At 39.8% G+C, this 17,041-nt stretch overlaps 1 protein-coding gene across 2 annotated transcripts in view; it reads right to left on the minus strand.

The window, feature by feature from the left end:
* Positions 1–17,041, minus strand: part of CUNH4orf19 (chromosome unknown C4orf19 homolog) — a 41,946-nt gene that overhangs the window by 3,479 nt on the left and 21,426 nt on the right. For both annotated transcript variants that reach the window (XM_065735684.1, XM_065735685.1), the window contains one exon: positions 16,081–16,135. In XM_065735684.1, coding sequence (XP_065591756.1) covers positions 16,081–16,135 — 55 coding nt within the window. The remainder of the gene's footprint in view (positions 1–16,080; positions 16,136–17,041) is intronic.

A 17,041-nucleotide genomic window follows, 5' to 3' on the forward strand; every position in this document is an offset into this window, starting at 1 on the left:
CTCTGTTGGCTCTGTGAGAGCTACTGAGCGCTGAGATAACCTTGTGTTCTGTTAATCCTCTGGTTAGACACAGAGATGTTGCTGGGATTGGCACTTAGTTACATGCAGCGTTGGGTGCCTGTATTTTACTATAATAAATTCTCTGCTTGCCTCTTACCACATCTCAGTATAATGCAAGGTTTCTGTGGATGTGTGTCATTGCCTGATCTGGTGAGATGCCGAGAGCCATCTGCTAAGTGGTCATATGTCAGTCTTTTGCTATGGGAAGAAACATTTTGCTCATCTGGACCCTCGAGAACTTTTATGTTCTAAACCTAAATGAAGGCACAGACCCGAACAGTCGAAATCCTGGGAAGGAAATTATTCTTGATTTTACAGGCTTGGGCTACTTTAATTCAAGTTAATCAAGTAGGACAGCTTGTTAATTGTTGTTGTCCATTGTCATTCAAACTTTTTCTTCACCTGCAGTTCTGCATGCTTTTGCCATTGTCTAGGGACAGCAGTTCGCTTCCCATAAGGCAAATTGATGGCATGAGGTCAGGCTATTTTCTAGAGTCAGTTATTCATGTAACACCAAAGGAAAATATTGATTTATTCATAGCAGGCGTGGCCTGAGCTGATCAGTAATCATGCTGGCAGAAATTATAATACACTCTGTGTTGTTAGCATATTATTTCCTTTTTTTTTTTTCTCCTCTAAATCTGACTTTGCTGCTAGCACTGTGCACAGTGCCTCACACCCACCCCTGTGTTTCTGGAGCCTCTAAGGACCTGCAATTGTTCAGCAGCTGGCTTCTACCTGCTTCTGCCTGTACCTTTAGTTTTTGTGCCTGATCTGTCTTAGTGCAGAAGTTAGAGTAAGGGTTAGGCAGATTTCTGCAGTTCAGTGCCTATTAGAGCTGCTTGCGTTGAGTTGCTCTGGTGCCTTTGTCTGGTGCTGCTTCTCCCCTCTTCCTTATATATATTTCTCCTTCTTACACCTCTGCTGGTTTCTTGCTGCGTGCTGTTGTCCTCCATGATAATGTCACAGCAGGAATCTTGAGGTAGTGTTTTTTTCCCCAAAAGCTTTCAAGAACCATCTGATGTGGCCATGAATACTGACCCTCTTTGTGTGCAGCTCTTCTGTAATACAAAGGGATTTGGGCAGGTTTGAGACAGTATGAGGCTTATTTGAGCCAGCTCATGTAGCCTTTTCTGGACAAAGAAGATCTCTTAATTTGCTTTGATGGTTCTGAAAGCTGAATTAGTTAGCCTAGGCATCTCTGGCCTACCCCACACCCTGTGCTATCATGGCAGCATCTTTGCAATGGTCACTGGGCAACAACCAAACAGTGGTGTGCTGTGAGCCCCATCTGAACTGAAATCAAGGCATGGGGTGCAGTTCAGTGCCAGCTCAAGTTATGGCAAGTAAGTGCATGGATTTTGACACAGTGTCTGAATGCAGACCTGCAAACAATGAAAAGTATGCAGCCTTGCTTTCTGTTTTGGTGAAAGAATTCGAGAACAGACTTCATGATTACAAAGAAATTATTGTTATTATTATTTTGTATAATTGTGACTCAATTTTTAGTATAAGTAAATGACCTGCAGATTTTCAAAGGGGATGTATAGAATTGAAATCAGACATTGAAAAACTGATCATGTCCCTCTGTTAGACTTTTATAAGTCTTTTGTTAGCAGAGAGAACTTACCAGTTACACTTCATCCATGTCATTGCTTTTTAGCAGTGACATACGTTTGTGAACAATTGTTTTCAGGGATGAAGCATCGGAAAAAATCCATCAAAGATCTCTGAGTACTGGTGGTTGTTGGTGGTATGGCAGTAGAGGCTGAATGTTTCCAGCAATATTCCTTTACGTGGTGCTGCCGTGTGATGGCAGCAGAGGGGCACTCTGGCGGCATGGCTCCACACGTAGAGGTGTGTATGGAGCAACGGTATGTTCCTCTATGTGGAAAAAATGGCACTCATTCATTGACATTTGCTGAATGTTTGCGGAGACCAAACAATGCATGTGAGCACAGTAAGACAGTGGGTGATGTGTTTCAGCCTTGGTGATAACAACTCAGGTTCACCTCTGCTGGTGCAGCTTTTTACAAGTGTGGCGTGCAGGCTCTTGTTCCTCACTGATGAGAGTGCATAGCTAATGGTAATGACTGTGTTGAAAAACAGTGTTTTATAGATGAGGATTTGCTCTATCCAACAGTGTACCTGTGCTCACTCTATGTGTTGTAGTTTCCATGGAAGTAAGCAGGAGGCATTACTTTTGGGGTGACTCACACGTATGTGGTCTAAGACAATTCCTAAGTGCAGCCCAGGCAAGCCAAAAGGTTGGATACCCATGAGTTAGCCTTTCTTTAGTTTAAGAATGATTTGAAGTTAATTCAGTTGAGCTAAGCTTTACGTTGACATTTGTTTTGCTTTGATTCACATATTTAGTTTTAGCTTAAACTTGCTTCTAAAACAGGAGAACAAAAACTGCTTAAAACTGACCAGCCCTTGAGAATCTCGGCCTTCAGGTCTCAGTGCAAAGGTTCTTGCTTGTACAGGTTTTGCTATTGGGAAGTGCTAATTGCTGTCCTTCATTCTGTTGTGAGGACATTTGTGATCTTCACAGAAAGCAACTATAAATGGAAATTACCATTGTTATATAAGAAACACTTTACTATGTGTTTTTCAAATACAGCTACTATTTGAATGATCTTTTCATCTACTGCTTTAAAGCTTTTCAGCTGATAAGTTACAACTAAATTTATTAACTGGCTTGAATGAGCTATAACACATGGAAGTATTTTAACTTATTATCTGAAAAATTATTTAACACAAATTATATGACACCTCTGAAGTAGGAATATATTTTTTACAATGTTTCTGTTTGTGCAATGTCGTTTTTTTCTCCTCCTTGTCCTCTCCTTCCATATACACATAGGTTGCTCTGAAAGTAATGCCTCCTATTTATTTCCATGGAAGCTAGAAGATGCACAGTAGTACTACTTGATAGAACAAATTCTGAGTTAAAGAATACTGTTTTTCATATTTTTGTGATCTGCAAATGATCCAGGAGACTCCTGGAATTAATCGATGATAACTTTCAGGTTCAGGTATTGGACAGACTGACCAGAGGTGAAGCATTGCTGGACCTGACGCTCACCAGTGTGGAGAAGATCATTACAGACATTAAGATCAGAGGCGTCCTGTGCTGCAGCAACCATGCTGTGGTTGAGTTTGTGATCTTGAGTTACATAGGCCTGGCAAAGAGTGAAATCAGGACCTGAACTTTGGGCTGTTTAAGGAACTGCTGGACAAGATTTCCTGGGAAGCTGTTGTTAGCATTATGGGGTTGGCACCTGGTGATCCTTGAGTTCCATTCCAGCTCAAGCCATTCTACGAACATAGTCATCACCATTAGCTATATGTTTTCAACAGTGATGAACAAGAGCCAGCACTTATAAAACTCTGCACTGGTGGAGGTGACCCACTATTTCATGGCTGCTATGTAGGTGTTGTTGCTAGGAAAATGTTGCCCACACAGTCCTTCTTTCATCAGTCTGAACAGATGGAATTTAGAAGATGCCAAATCTGAACTATATGGTGAATGTGTTAGGACGGTCCAGCCAAGATTGACAATGTGCTCCATGGTCTTCAAACTGGTATGGGGCCGGGTGTTATTGAGTAGAAAGAGAGCAGGTGTCGTCTTCTTTGGCCTTACTCTGGAAGTTGAGTCTTGGTGTTGCAGCCTAACAATCAGAGTTGATGATTTTTCCAGCTCGTAGCAGTGATACCACATCTTATCAGTGGTAATGATGTGATCCATGAGCTTCAAACTTGTTCGTGACCTATTGAACCAATACAGCTTGCATACAGTGTTCTTTCTGTTTCTGTATGAGCATTCATGGGACCCACTTGGCAGAAATTTTGTGACATTTCAATGTTGCCACCGCTGTTTCCAGCACACTGAAGCTGGTATTCATCTCTGCACACAGTTCCTTTGTTGTGATACAACAATTCACATGGATGATCTGATCTTCATTTTGTGATGTGACAGCTGTGTGTGGGGCTGCCTGGAACATGACTTGTCTTTCATATCACCATCACCACTACTGAAATGCACCACCCACTGCCTTAGTGTGTTGCCATTCACTGTTTGGTCTCCATGAGTGTTCAGCAAACACTGATGGATGTCAGTGAGTGAAATTATTCTGGTGTGGAAGAATTCAGTGACACACCTCTGCTACATATGCACTTCCATGTCAGACACGAGTTTACCCCTCTACAGTCATCTGTCACACAGCAGAAGAATGTAATGGAATGTTGGCAGGAAGGCTTAATCTCTACTGCCATACCAGCAACATCTGCTTCTTATGTCATGAGCCAGCATAATAAAACAGGAGGCATTACTTTCAGAACAGACTATGGATATTATAATGGTATTTCAAGCCAAAGCTGAAAAATAATTCTGAGGAGCATATTTGTTTCTTAACATGAACAGATGAGCTTTAATCCTACTGATTTTTTGAAATGTAGCTTCCATACTTCCAAGACTTCCATACTGTGTTCATAGTTTCACTAACAAATAATAATATTAAGAGGCTCTTGTCTGGAGCAGTTTAAATCAAGCATATACTATTCAGATTGGCGACAAAAAATGGGTTACAGAGCATCCATGGGTAATGGATGGTTGTAAGTTACCTCTGACTGAGTTTAGAAAGACATCTAGAATAAGTCATTGCATTCTTCTATGTTGTTCAAGAAGGTGTTTGGATTTGTGTAGCATGAAAGAGTACTTATAGCCTCATGGTCTGTGTATTTAGTGCTTCTGTTAATGTAAAAATACTTTTTCCCTTCGGTGAAAGATGAAAGAGGCTCAGATTTTTTTCCTGATCACTCCTGATTACCTTGAACTGACCATACAAAAGTCACTGTAGTTGTATTTTCTTGGCAGCGCCTTAAATCAGCATTCATGGAGACCAAGAAGACCCAGTGTTAGGAGAGTGACTTTCTTGCTTTGGAAGAAAATGATATAGGAAAGCAACTGTTTTCAATCAGTTGAGGTAAACGCTGCTCTGGCTATTAACGAGGCTGTAACTGAGTTTAATTAGAGGAGAACAGGATGCCAATTATGTCAGAGAAATGCATGCTGAACAATGAGAGGCTGATAAATGTTTTGCTGGTGGCAACTCCTCTAGGAATGTAAAGGGGCTTTTCTTCAAGCGTGAGACCTTGTTATGGATGGCAATGATGTATGATGTCTGACTCCACAAATGTAAGCTTGTATTACAAGTCACAGTATGCTTTAAGAGAAGTATGCTTTGCTTTATCAAATTTGAGAAATGCAACATATATGATTTTAAATTATGTAATAACACAGCTTTTATTGTCTGTTTAAACTGTACCTGTGCTATGAATAAGCAAAAGGCAAATGATAATGTCATTGAAAGGGAAGGGCAAACATTTCAGAGAGATAAAAATTGGTTGTCAGCCTGTCTGATATTTCTGGAAGTTTGCATGTAAACAGAAAAAAGGCCAATCTCAACTTCTGTTTATTTATATAGATAGATAGGTAGTTTATCTATCTATATCTATATAGATATCAGCCTCTCTCCTTGTCTTTCTGCCTCTGTCCTGAAGGGATTATATGTGTATTTCAGCAGATTTCAGAGGCTTTCCTCAGTGTGCACCAAAGGCTGAGAAAGGATCAGGTGTGTTGAGGTAAGGAGGAGGTAAGTACAATTTGTTACTGAGGCAGCAGAACAATTGGTTGCGAGATGACTGATAATATAAAATAAGCATGGAAAGATTGTGGGACAGATGGTAGAGCAGAGAACTATAATTAGAAATTTAGGGAATTAGTAAATGTGCACTAGAAAAAAACACCCTCCTGTGTTAGAGGAAGAGAAGGATAACAGAGAAGGTTATTAAGAAAGAAAGAGCAGGGACGTTGCTACTTTAATAAATCTGTGTGCAGTCTAATAGCTGCTTTCAGGTATGTAGCACCTGGGAGAAGTGTATTGCTTTCTAAAGTACAGAGAACTCTTCAGATCTGCTTTCATCCTGTCTAACTCCCTATTCTGAGGGCAGACTGTTTCCAAAGAGGGAGAGGATTGTTCTGGGCCCAGAATCCCCTTGTCACAGGGGACCTCCAGATCATCTCTGCTCCTGTCTGTTGAAGTTATAGTTTAAGTTAGTTGCAACTGTCCCATTAGTATATAGGTGGCAACAAAAAAAACAGTGAGAAATGAAACTCTGTAGCACGTCTGATGTCTTTCAGCAAGTGTCTGGATTCTTTGGCATCTCTTGTCTTAGCGCTGTTATTAGGTAGGTAACAAGTGTGCTATCTGTAGTAAGGTCTCAGCAGTAAGACCAGTACTTAAAAGCTGGACTAAAATTGCTCTGCTTTCCTTTCCTGACTGATTCTTAGTCCGGTAATTTGCTTTAAAAGTCCTTCAGGGAGCAAATCAGCTGTCACATAGCATCTAAAATAAACCAACCTGAGGAGGCATCATGATGTGCTCCCTTACAGAAAATGGTCCATCCTCAAGAGTTGGCTTTGCCTGTTAACTTTTCTGTATCTGAATTGATTTCAGGCTTCTTGTTCCCACTTTACTTAACTGTAACACAGATGTGTCATTTCCATGCTCAGACCAGCCTGGAGCCCAGCCCCAAGGGGAATACGTGTCTGTTACATCCCAGTTATGCAGCCCCCGCTGTCTGCACTGCTGTGTAAGGAAAGGGAAAGGTGCAAGTGCTTCTGTGGGTGCAGCTTGCTTTATCCTTCTGTTTTGAGAGTGGCAGACACTATGCTTTGGGGTAAGGAGTGTCAGTATCTGCAAGAAGAGCCTTGTTCTATCCTTCTGTCAGCACAAGGTTATTGCCAAGGTTGTATCTGCCTATCCTACATTACTTCTCCCCCTCAAATGTGCTATTTTCATTACTTGACAAACAAATCTGAGGAGTTGCTCAGGTCTGCCAGATCCTTTTGTCCTCTGATGAGGCCTCATCTACCCACTGAACTGTTTGCGTGCATCTCCACAACTGCTAACTGATGATAAGTTGTCAGAGGGACCTCACTGAAGGCTCTTGTAAAACTTCATTAGCCACAGTGGTAATTTAGGGCAGTCAGCCTTAGGTATGTGTCCCTATTGGCATTCTCTGCTTGCCCCTTTTCAAACTGATTACTTTTCGCCAGTAAGTATCATCACTGTATGAATGGAAATTATCTTTCTTACGTTATCTGTAGCTGTTGCAAAGAATCTTTAAATACTTTTTGAAGATTATTTTAGATTTGCAAGGGAAGGAATTGTGCATCATGGATATTTTTTGTTTTGAAAGGAATTTTTAGAAATATCAAAAATACTTCTTTTATGGAAGTCTTGTGAAAGTTTACACAATTCTGTTACACTGTTCATTTTTTTCCTTTTTTTTTCTTATAATATAAAAATAGAAAACACTGGCTTATTTTTGTCAAAACCCTAGTTTTTGGCAAGGAGATGTCAGAATGATTTGATTGCATTTCTTAAAAATTTTCTGTTCATTAAAAAAAAACCAAACAATTCAGAACTATTATGATCTCAGTCCCATTAAATGACATGGTATACCTACTGTGTCTATCACTTGTTGCCATCCAAACTTTTGTCATTTATCCAAGCTTACTGGACCTTTTCAAACCTCTGACAGATCCCTTGTTGGTTCAATCAAATTTATTCACACTATCACTCTTTAACTTTTCTCAAAATAAATAGGGATTGCGTCAGTGTGACCCAAAATCTAACCTCTAAAATTCAGTCATGCATCTTTCCTCATTTTTTCTGTTTTCTTCCTGGCCAAACTAAATAGCACTCAAGTATTTTATGTTGTTCAGAGCAGCAGCCTGATTCTTTTTGTTTCTGTGGCTGAAGTGGCAAACCTTTGGGTGATATTAGACACTAATACTGTGACAGGCAACAACTGTTTGCCTCAGTGATGGGAGAAGTTGATGTATTCATTATGCTATGTGGGCATGAGGTTTAGGCTTGTTTCTGTCTGTACACAGGGACTTAAGGATAGTATTTATTCTTATTCCCCATGGAGTCATTATAGTGGTTTAAACTTGTAGGTTTTTGTTTGTTCGTTTTTCAGGGGAGAAAAGTGACTTCAACCAGTGTAGGTGTCAAAACCTGGAGGTTCTCATGCCTCAGAATTATGTATTGTTTGTTATCTGGGAATTCATACAACTGAAATATTGATATTCTGTAAACTGACATAGATCTAAGTCTCCTGCTGAGATAGTACTTCTGATGACACAGAATGTTGTTTTTCAGCATCCATGAGAAGATAACAGAATTCTTAAATGAAAATGCTATAAAACAGTGATAGCAAAGGTGAAAACCAAGTCGCACATAAAGTTTGATTAGCTTAGTCTCGTGTTTTCCAAGAAATAAGAGCAAAGCAACTTAGTATTCAAAAACACTCAGTAATGAACACTCCTCTTGTCTGATGAATACTGACCACAGCAGCTGTTAAACACTATGCTGTGGCCCACTCACCAAGTAGCCAGTGGGTGTAATGTTAAAATGACTGCAGGGTGGCATCTGGAATTATATGTATGTTTTAAGTGCTTATCCGGGAGGTTTGCAATAATAATAACTGACAAAAATTTACCGTCCTTCTCATCCTGAGATCACATTAACAGTAGAGATTAATTGCTATGTATGCAAAATAGTGCAGACTGCCAATTATATCCTTGGACTGTTCCTAACAGAATCCAGGGGAATGTGCAGCCTTCTAGCTGAGAGGTGCATCCACTGTGTGGGAGTACTTATGTCCTATAATTGTGGTGTTTCCCACTACTGGGGAAAACCATCTTGACAGCATATTGTCCAGCTACTGTCTGATGAAAAACAAAACTGGTGGGCAGGATGCTCAGAGTAGTGAAAATACCTGCTAATGTTCCTAGCTCTAACCGAAGAGCTGAGAGAAAGTCAGACTTAGCTTGATGCTGCTGATATCAGAAAAAAACATCTGTTGATTATCTCTGTATATTTAGTCCTAATACTGGGAAACTTTACTGGTGTGGTTGACAATGGCAACACATGCCAGTTGTTCCATGCCAGTGTAAATAACTTAGCTGGAATGGGGAGTGTCTGACTTGATGTAAATACAACATCAGAAACTACTTGTCGCCTTTACTGCTACTCACTTCCTGTTTCTTGCTTGTTTTCTTTAAGTTCCAATGATATTTCTACCCACACCTGTCCCCTTCTTGTTCTTGTTTTGTTAATGCATCTGTTCTGCATTTTCATCAAGCTGAGACAGTGGCAGGCAGACCTCCAGGTAGGGAAGCCTGAGTGCTGCCAGCACAATGAGTGCACCTGCACTTGTTTGCAGCTGTGCTGGCTGAAGGGGAAAGTACTGAAAAATAGATGCTATCAGTTTTACAAAGGTGTTTTGAGTTGTAACTGCTGGCTATTGCCTAAGCAGATCTTCCAGAAAGTGTGATATTATGTGTAGCTATGTTAGGTCCTGCTAGCTCCTCCCCAGAATGTCCTTGTTCCCAAATCAACAAGGTCAAACAAGTCTTTTGCTTCCTCTAGTGGCTTTCTGATGCTGCTGGTCAGTGTATCATATCCCTTGTTTTATTATCTTCATAGTGACAACTTTCCCTGCTCTCCCACACACTTATGGAATAGATGTACCCAGCCTTTTCTGCCTCTTGGTACTTCTGTGGGCAGGTGAAGCCATTCAGCTCACCTGACGGTGCTGAGCGCTTAGCCCCAAGCCTATCTTAATACTTCCTCACTTTCCAGCACATTATCCTGGTCCATATTCAATAAAGGCCATGATAATACAGGACTTGAGCTGCAGGCAGCAGTAATACTCAGCCCTGGTAAGCAACCTTTTGCCTCCTCCTCATCCAGGAGCAGCGGGCCTGTGGACAGTACCTGCCTTACTGCTGTTGTCCTCTGAGAGGCATGGGAGGCTTTTAACATGCAGTTGGATCACTCTTTTTTCCACCCTGCCAATGTTTCTTACTTTAAAGCCATTCTTGTTCTGTTTGTTCACTGACTAATCTCCATGTGAGCTGTAGGGCTTTTTCTTTAAACATCTCTGAGAAGGTAGAACTCTCTGTTAGGCCCCTGTTACAGTGGCATAGAGCCCATACTGCTTATGGGGTGCAACTCAGAGGTGATCTCTGTGTGCTCTTTTTTCTTGTCATGCTCTTTTCAATTGATTTTAAATATTTATAAGGCTTTAGGAGGAAATGCTTTCTCTCACTAGTTCCTCAGCACTTGGTCACAGAGCATTTCCCCATCTGCTATTTACCATATAAAATGTTTGTTTTATTTTTGATGATCAAAAGAAAGAGTTGGGCAAAGGGCAAAACTTTCACAACCATTAGCCAGTTAGCACAAAGGAAAAACAAATATAGCTTGCAACATAAAAACACTCATTTCCTTCTCAGCCGAGCTTATTCCCTACATCTGTTTTACCACGCTTACATCACTCTCTTGTTTAAGCTACTGACATATATGTTTCCAGTCTTTTAATGTTGTTTATCCTATGTATCATAATAATTTGTTCTGTTGAGATGCCTAAAACCCCAAATTGTATTTAGGGCTATATTGCGTAGGCACAAACATATAAACGCACAGTTTCTCAAGGATTGTATGGCCTAAATATGTGACAAGGTTAAAACAAAAAAAAAAAAAAAAAAGAGGGTGTGATAAGCAGATGGCCGTGTACGTGTGAAAGAAGCAATCAGCAGAGAAACTATATTTGATTCGGTAATTGTGTTAGGCTTGTCTGTGTGGTGATCTGTGTTTGGGGACACAGCTGGAGTCTCAAAATAGCTGTAGCCAATTTCATGTAACTGAGTCTCACTAAAGTGTCTCTTTGCAATTTTGTACTTTGGGGAATGAATTCATGGATTCCATCCCTTGGTCTGAAAACCTCAATTGTATCTAATGTCTTTTTAAAACACTGAAAATAGAAATAGCCCTAGAAACAGGGACTGAGCCTTTTGCACAGTACACTTTTGAGGCTGTGGCTTCAACAGCCGTGAGGTGTGGACTTGAGTCTGAGGGCTAAATGGGACTGCTAATTTATTAATTCATGAAACGATTTGCTAATCCTTTGGATACTATGTATAAGTAATCATCATCTCCCTGGTCGTCTTGACTGGAGATTGCTGTGACTGCTGTGTTTTAGGTTGAGCATGGTGCTCTGAGTCTATGTGAGATGTGGCCTTAATGCTCCTACCGTGGTCTGTAGCCTCAGCAACCCCATAATGTTTCAGTTCACAGGAAATTTGGTAGTCACATCCTACAGCAAATTGTTCACAAGCTCTTAGCTGGTAGGAATCCAGCTGGGGCCTTGTTACTGCAGGCTGGCATGCGTGTGGACACTTGATTAAAACCTTTTGCCTATTGGACTTCCTATTCTGTCACATATTTGGCTGAACAGCCTTTCCTTGTGCCTAATACAAACAGTCTGCTTATTATGCAGTTCCTGGATGAGCTCAGCAAGAGATACTTTCTGACACCTGTCAAGACGGTATGAGCTCTGCCTACAGCCATCAGAGAAGCTTTAGCTAGCCAGAAAGACACTTGTGGACACCCAGAAGGCACCACATATTTCATCTTTGGGTTTGGGTATTTACAGTTCACCAAAGTGCCACCAAGGTGCTAGGATGAGTCTGAGCAGTCACGGGATCGAAATACTAAAGCCCTTAGGATGCGCCATTTTCCTGACACTACTTATAAGTCTCTTGGCTTGTGTAATATGCAGTGCACAGACTTTGGCTCAGTGAAATGGGAACCTGAATAAGCTCCGAGGGTAAGTTGGTTTTTATTTGTTAGCTAGGTGTGACACCACAGAGAATCCTAGAGTAGCAGTGGTATGGGTAGAAGCAGCATGGGCAGTCAATCTGTGGCTTTCTTCCCCAAGGACAGTAAAGACTATGTGGGCTTTGTAGATTTGATGGAGTGAATCGTTCAAGAGAAAAATATGACTCATTTTCCCCCTTTACTCACTCTTACAGGCCAGCTGAAATTCAATTAGAGTAAGCAGATTGTCACTGTCATGCCCTAATCCTTACATGAAATTACATGGCAGGTGCTTAGGTTGTAAAGAGAGGTGTGTATATAGATAAATAAGCTGCTCTTAAGAAGGGAACACACCCATGGTAGTCTAGGTTTTTGTGTTCTAAGTCTAAGGTACCAGTTTTGTTTTCTTACTTGCAAAACTGTCTTATTACTTCCTACATCTGAAAATGCAGCTACTGAAGCCCTGGTTATGTAATTCAAATGGTTACTTCTCTTATGCCTCAGGGACTTCTCAAAGGACCAGTTGGAAGCCATTGTGCAAAGAATTTGGTTAGATGAAGGAAGGAAAGTACATGGCAATTGATATTATACCACTGATGTCCCAGTTCCATTTTTTAAAATTTATTTTAGAAAACTAGGGAGCTTATAAAAATGTTGCAGTAAAAAATAAAGTATAATTCAGGAACTTTGTTCACATCATCTTAGTGTATCTGTTAAAATCTGTTGTTTTGCTTCTAACCATTTCTGAAATATTTGAAAATATCCCCAAAATACTCCTCTGTTCTGTATATTCTTGTGTAGTTTCAGTTCTGTACCTTCACAGAAGGCTTCTTCCTGGTTCTTGATAGAAATATCTTCAGTGCAAGATCACAGAATTGTAGGGGTTGGAAGGGGCCTCTAGAGGTCATCGAGTCCAACCCCCTGCCAAAGTAGCTCCCTAGACCAGGTTGTGCAGGTAGACATCCAGAGGGGTCTTGAATGTCTCCAGAGAAGGAGACTTCCCCCCCCCCCCCCCCGAGCAGCCTGTGCCAATGCTCCATCACCTGCACTGTGAAGAAGTTCCCATGTATGTTTGTGCAGAAGATGTTACCTAATGAAGTCCCTGGTGCACTACACTAGGTGTTCTCCCCATTGTATCACCTGGAGGATCAAGCACCTTAAATTTTAACTGCTCTATCCTGATACATGGTATTCTGTAACTTCTTCCCTACCCTAAACATCCTGCAGACCATGAGTCTATTATGCTGCACCCATGTACTGTAGTGCACCCATGAGGTGATCATAGCCCAAAAACAGTGGAGACCTTTTGGTTTCCTTCAAAAGTAATTTTAATGAATCTCTCAATTTTCTAATTTAAGACTAGTTATCTATTTCATTGGGAACTCTGGGGTTTTTATATTTGCCTTTGTTCTTTAGACTTTTTTTTTTTTTGTAGCTAAGTACTTTTTTTTTTGTAGCTATGTACTTTATCTCCTGGCATAGAAACTGCACACTATTCAGAATTTGGTAATTTTTTTTTTCCCAGTAGGTTCATCAGACCTGCTTTATAAGTATTAAGGAAATGAACTAAATTAAAGGTCTCTTTTGATAACTTTCTTACAGATACTTTTAGTGCTGCATAAATAGTTAGCTAAGGAATTGAGATATCAATCTCTGGGTTAAAGATGAAGTGACGAAGAATGGCTTAAAAATGTTACAAGACTTGATAAGTTTAGGTCTCAGAGAGTAGGCAGTACAGGAGCATGTTTCTTGTTTCATCGATATATTAAAAGCTATGGTGAATTATATGAGCACTGAGAAAATTCCACAGTTGCTGTGAGATGTCATAGGCATTTGTTAAAGGTAGCAGTAGTTGAAAGGCACAGCTGGTAAAGGTGAGATTTAGCTGAAACTGAGAAAAGGGAGGTGCTGAGATTGGAAAGGTATGTGTAAGGAAAACAACAGCATGTCAGCATCTGAACTTCTATGCAGTGTGGACAGACTTATGTAAGTAGCTCTGAAAGTAATAGCTTCCATTTACTTTATGGAAATAATAGTAGACACAAAAGTACAGTAACACTGATAGAGCAAATTCTCAGCTACAAAACATGATTTTTCAACATAGTTGCTATAATTAGCTATGCATTCTTGCCAGCAGTTCCTTTAGATTCTTTAGCAATTCAGGATCAGTGTGGCAATGTGAATACAAAGCAAATTCTCGCCTGGTTGTTTTATAACCATAATGGGATCTTAGTTTTCTGCACCCTTACCAGAGGGCACATGGAGAATGCAAATAAGGACAGAATCTGCCTTTCCGAATATTTATTTCTTCTGGGACAGAAGGAACCAGAAATTGCACATGTCAATTTTCTTTGTGGAACTGACAGGAAAGGAAACAAATCCTTTCACTTGAATTTAATGTCAGCACAACTGGCTGTGAAGCTGTTATTTTCTCTCTCCTGGCTCAAAAATCACTTTTCCTTAGCCTTTCATTTGCAGAGTCAGCTGAAGATTCAGAGCTTGTTTAAATACAGAAGTATTTTCTAGATGTGGATTGATTATCAATAAATATTTTCTTTCTTTCTTTTGTACGTTCTAGAATAATTTCCTTTTTAATATGTCAGTTGCATGTGTGCTGAGATCAATGAGAAATTCTGCTGTGGAGAATGAAAAATATCAGACAGTGAATGTGAAGGCTACAGCTTACTGGAGGAAATAGTAGGCAAACCAGGCTAGTATGCAGCTTCATGTAATTATGCCATGAACGCTGCCACTAGCTTGCAGCATAGCAGCACGCTTTACACCACAATTAATCAAGCTCTTGGGTCGTAGATTCTATCCTTTGTCTACTGGAAGCTGTTTCCTCTATGTGCCTGTGAGTTCTGTGCTGCAGCAGAAACCAGGGAACAGCATGCTGGCTGTCAGCAACAATCTGGGGGCTATCGACTGCAGAATGCTGACAACAAAAGTGTTGTAAGGCTCTGAACGTTTAGGTGATCTGAGGAACACTCTGTGAACAGAAGAGACCTCGTGTTTTGAATGTTGTGTTATTTATTTTTTTAATAGAAGATATAATAAAACTTATGTAAGTGCAGTTATTGTTACTTGCATATGAGTTAACTTGTACCAACTGTGTTGGCATCCTGGCTTACTGAAAACTTTTTATTTTTATTTTTATTTTCTTGTTTGCAAAACGATTTTGTGGACAGATTAACTGTTATTTATTTATTTATTTATTTTTATTTATTTTCCATTGAGTTTCTGGCAGTGGAGATAAAGAGATATTGCTGGAATTTAGCAGGCCCTTATCCTTTAAGCATGTAATAGTTTTTTAGCTAAAGGAGCAATATCCTGGAAGTGGACTCAGTGTCTATGGAGATTGCTTCAAACAGATATTGTATACGTGCCTTCAGGCAGGATTAAGGCCAGGTAGGATATGTGATCTCAGCTGTGGTATTCAGTTGTAGCTTCATGTCCCCCAAATCATTTTGTCCTGAATATTTCAAATACTTTTAGTTTGTTTACATCATCCCAAATATTGCTAGTGGCAGGCATTGTAGCAGTGGTGTACTTGTATCACTCTCTCATAATACTAAGAAAATTGGATAAAGCCTTAAGCAGTAGCATGACTTAGTAATTCTAATCTAGTAAAACAAAAGAAAATGCAAAAATAAAAGAAAAAGAAAAAAGAAAACCCCCAAAATCCACCAAAAACAACAAACACCCCAAAACAACAAATGCTTACTTAATATTATAAGGATATTGGGTTTAACTGTTTAATAGAATAACCTTTGGCTCTTTGATGGGACAAGCAGTTATAAGTCAGTGTGCTCTCCTCTCCCTCTTCAGCCGAATAAATTCTTTTGTTTTCAAATTTGTTCTCTTTCCCCGAGTACTTCTCATTTTTTATTTTCCCCTGCTTTGCACTTGTTTGTTCTTCCCATCATCTTCTGTCTTTCTTTCCATGCTTTCTCCTTCATTTTTTCACCCTTGTTAACTGATATAGCACAAGTTGACTTTATGTTACTATATTTCCTTTTTACAGTACCTAACTTCTTCTAAACTTGAAAGTGGAAATGGACAAACTTTCTTTTGTTAAAACCAAAATGTTAGGGATTGGAAAGAAACACAGTTCAGAACCTCTTGTCACCAGCGCTCATAGCCACAAAGTATCACTGGAAGATAAGGCACTGCACAAGGAAAGTGAATCCAGCGATACTGCCTGTTTGGAGTGCTGAGGTTGCAATAATGAATGGCCAGTTAGTCTTAAAACTACACTAGAAGAGTAAAAAAAAAGTTTTACCTTTCAGACTGTACTCCATTGACTGCTTGAAAGGTTTGGTTTAAATGTCCTGATCCTGCAATAGTAAAGCAACACTTTGTGAGCAATTTCTTCATGTTTCTACATAAATAGGTTAATCTGAAGTGCAGGTTGTCTACTGCAAACTGTGGAGATATAACATCCTCCTCTTCATTCCATAGTAATGTCTTAGTTTAGACGATGTTCAAGTAAATCCCTTGAGTAACACACTCATCCCCTTGAGCTGGGCTGGAATGCTAACCTGCTTAAAGTGAGCATGAGCATGAGCTTGCTGGCTACAGTGTATTAGAACTCATGTGAAATGTTTACACTTTAAACAATAAAACTAGAAATTCTTCAAATATTATGGGATTACTTCTTCCTTTGCTGGCAGCCAGGACATTTATAGAATCTGACAAAACATTAATGTATGCTTTCTCCTCCAGATTTTTATGAACTTTGAAATTTAAGAAATGCCTCTGGTATTGCACCTAGCGTTCAAGGTACCTGGTGAAGCTACTGTTCTTGCAGATGTGTGTGCTCCAGGCAAAATAGAAAATTCAGAGAAATGTTTTCTATTAAGAGTTTAGAGATAAATTCTTGAGATAATGATATAGGTAAAACTGAAACACTGGAGATGCTTTTTCTCCTTTAAAAATATATTGTTTTCTGCATTTCTTGTAGTGAGGGAATGTGGCCGCATGTGCACATGGATCTTCATGCACACAAACCTGTAATAAACGTTAACTATTGAATCAGTGTCACACCTGTAAAATGATCATTTTGCTACTGATTCCAGAACTTGTGCCTTCCACTTTCTTTCTTTCTTAGCGTCTCTCTGCTTTGATAGATATAACTTGAAGAATCTCAGTGCAAGATTGTATTGCAAGCTTTGATTCCAGAGGTGCACTACCAAGAAAAGCCTTCAAGACTTATCTTGTAACAACGAATTCTTTAAAGGCCT

The sequence above is a fragment of the Cyrtonyx montezumae genome, unplaced genomic scaffold (assembly GCF_038088225.1).
Source record: "Cyrtonyx montezumae isolate F1298 unplaced genomic scaffold, pur_monq_1.0 scaffold_2, whole genome shotgun sequence".
Taxonomy (NCBI): domain Eukaryota; kingdom Metazoa; phylum Chordata; class Aves; order Galliformes; family Odontophoridae; genus Cyrtonyx; species Cyrtonyx montezumae.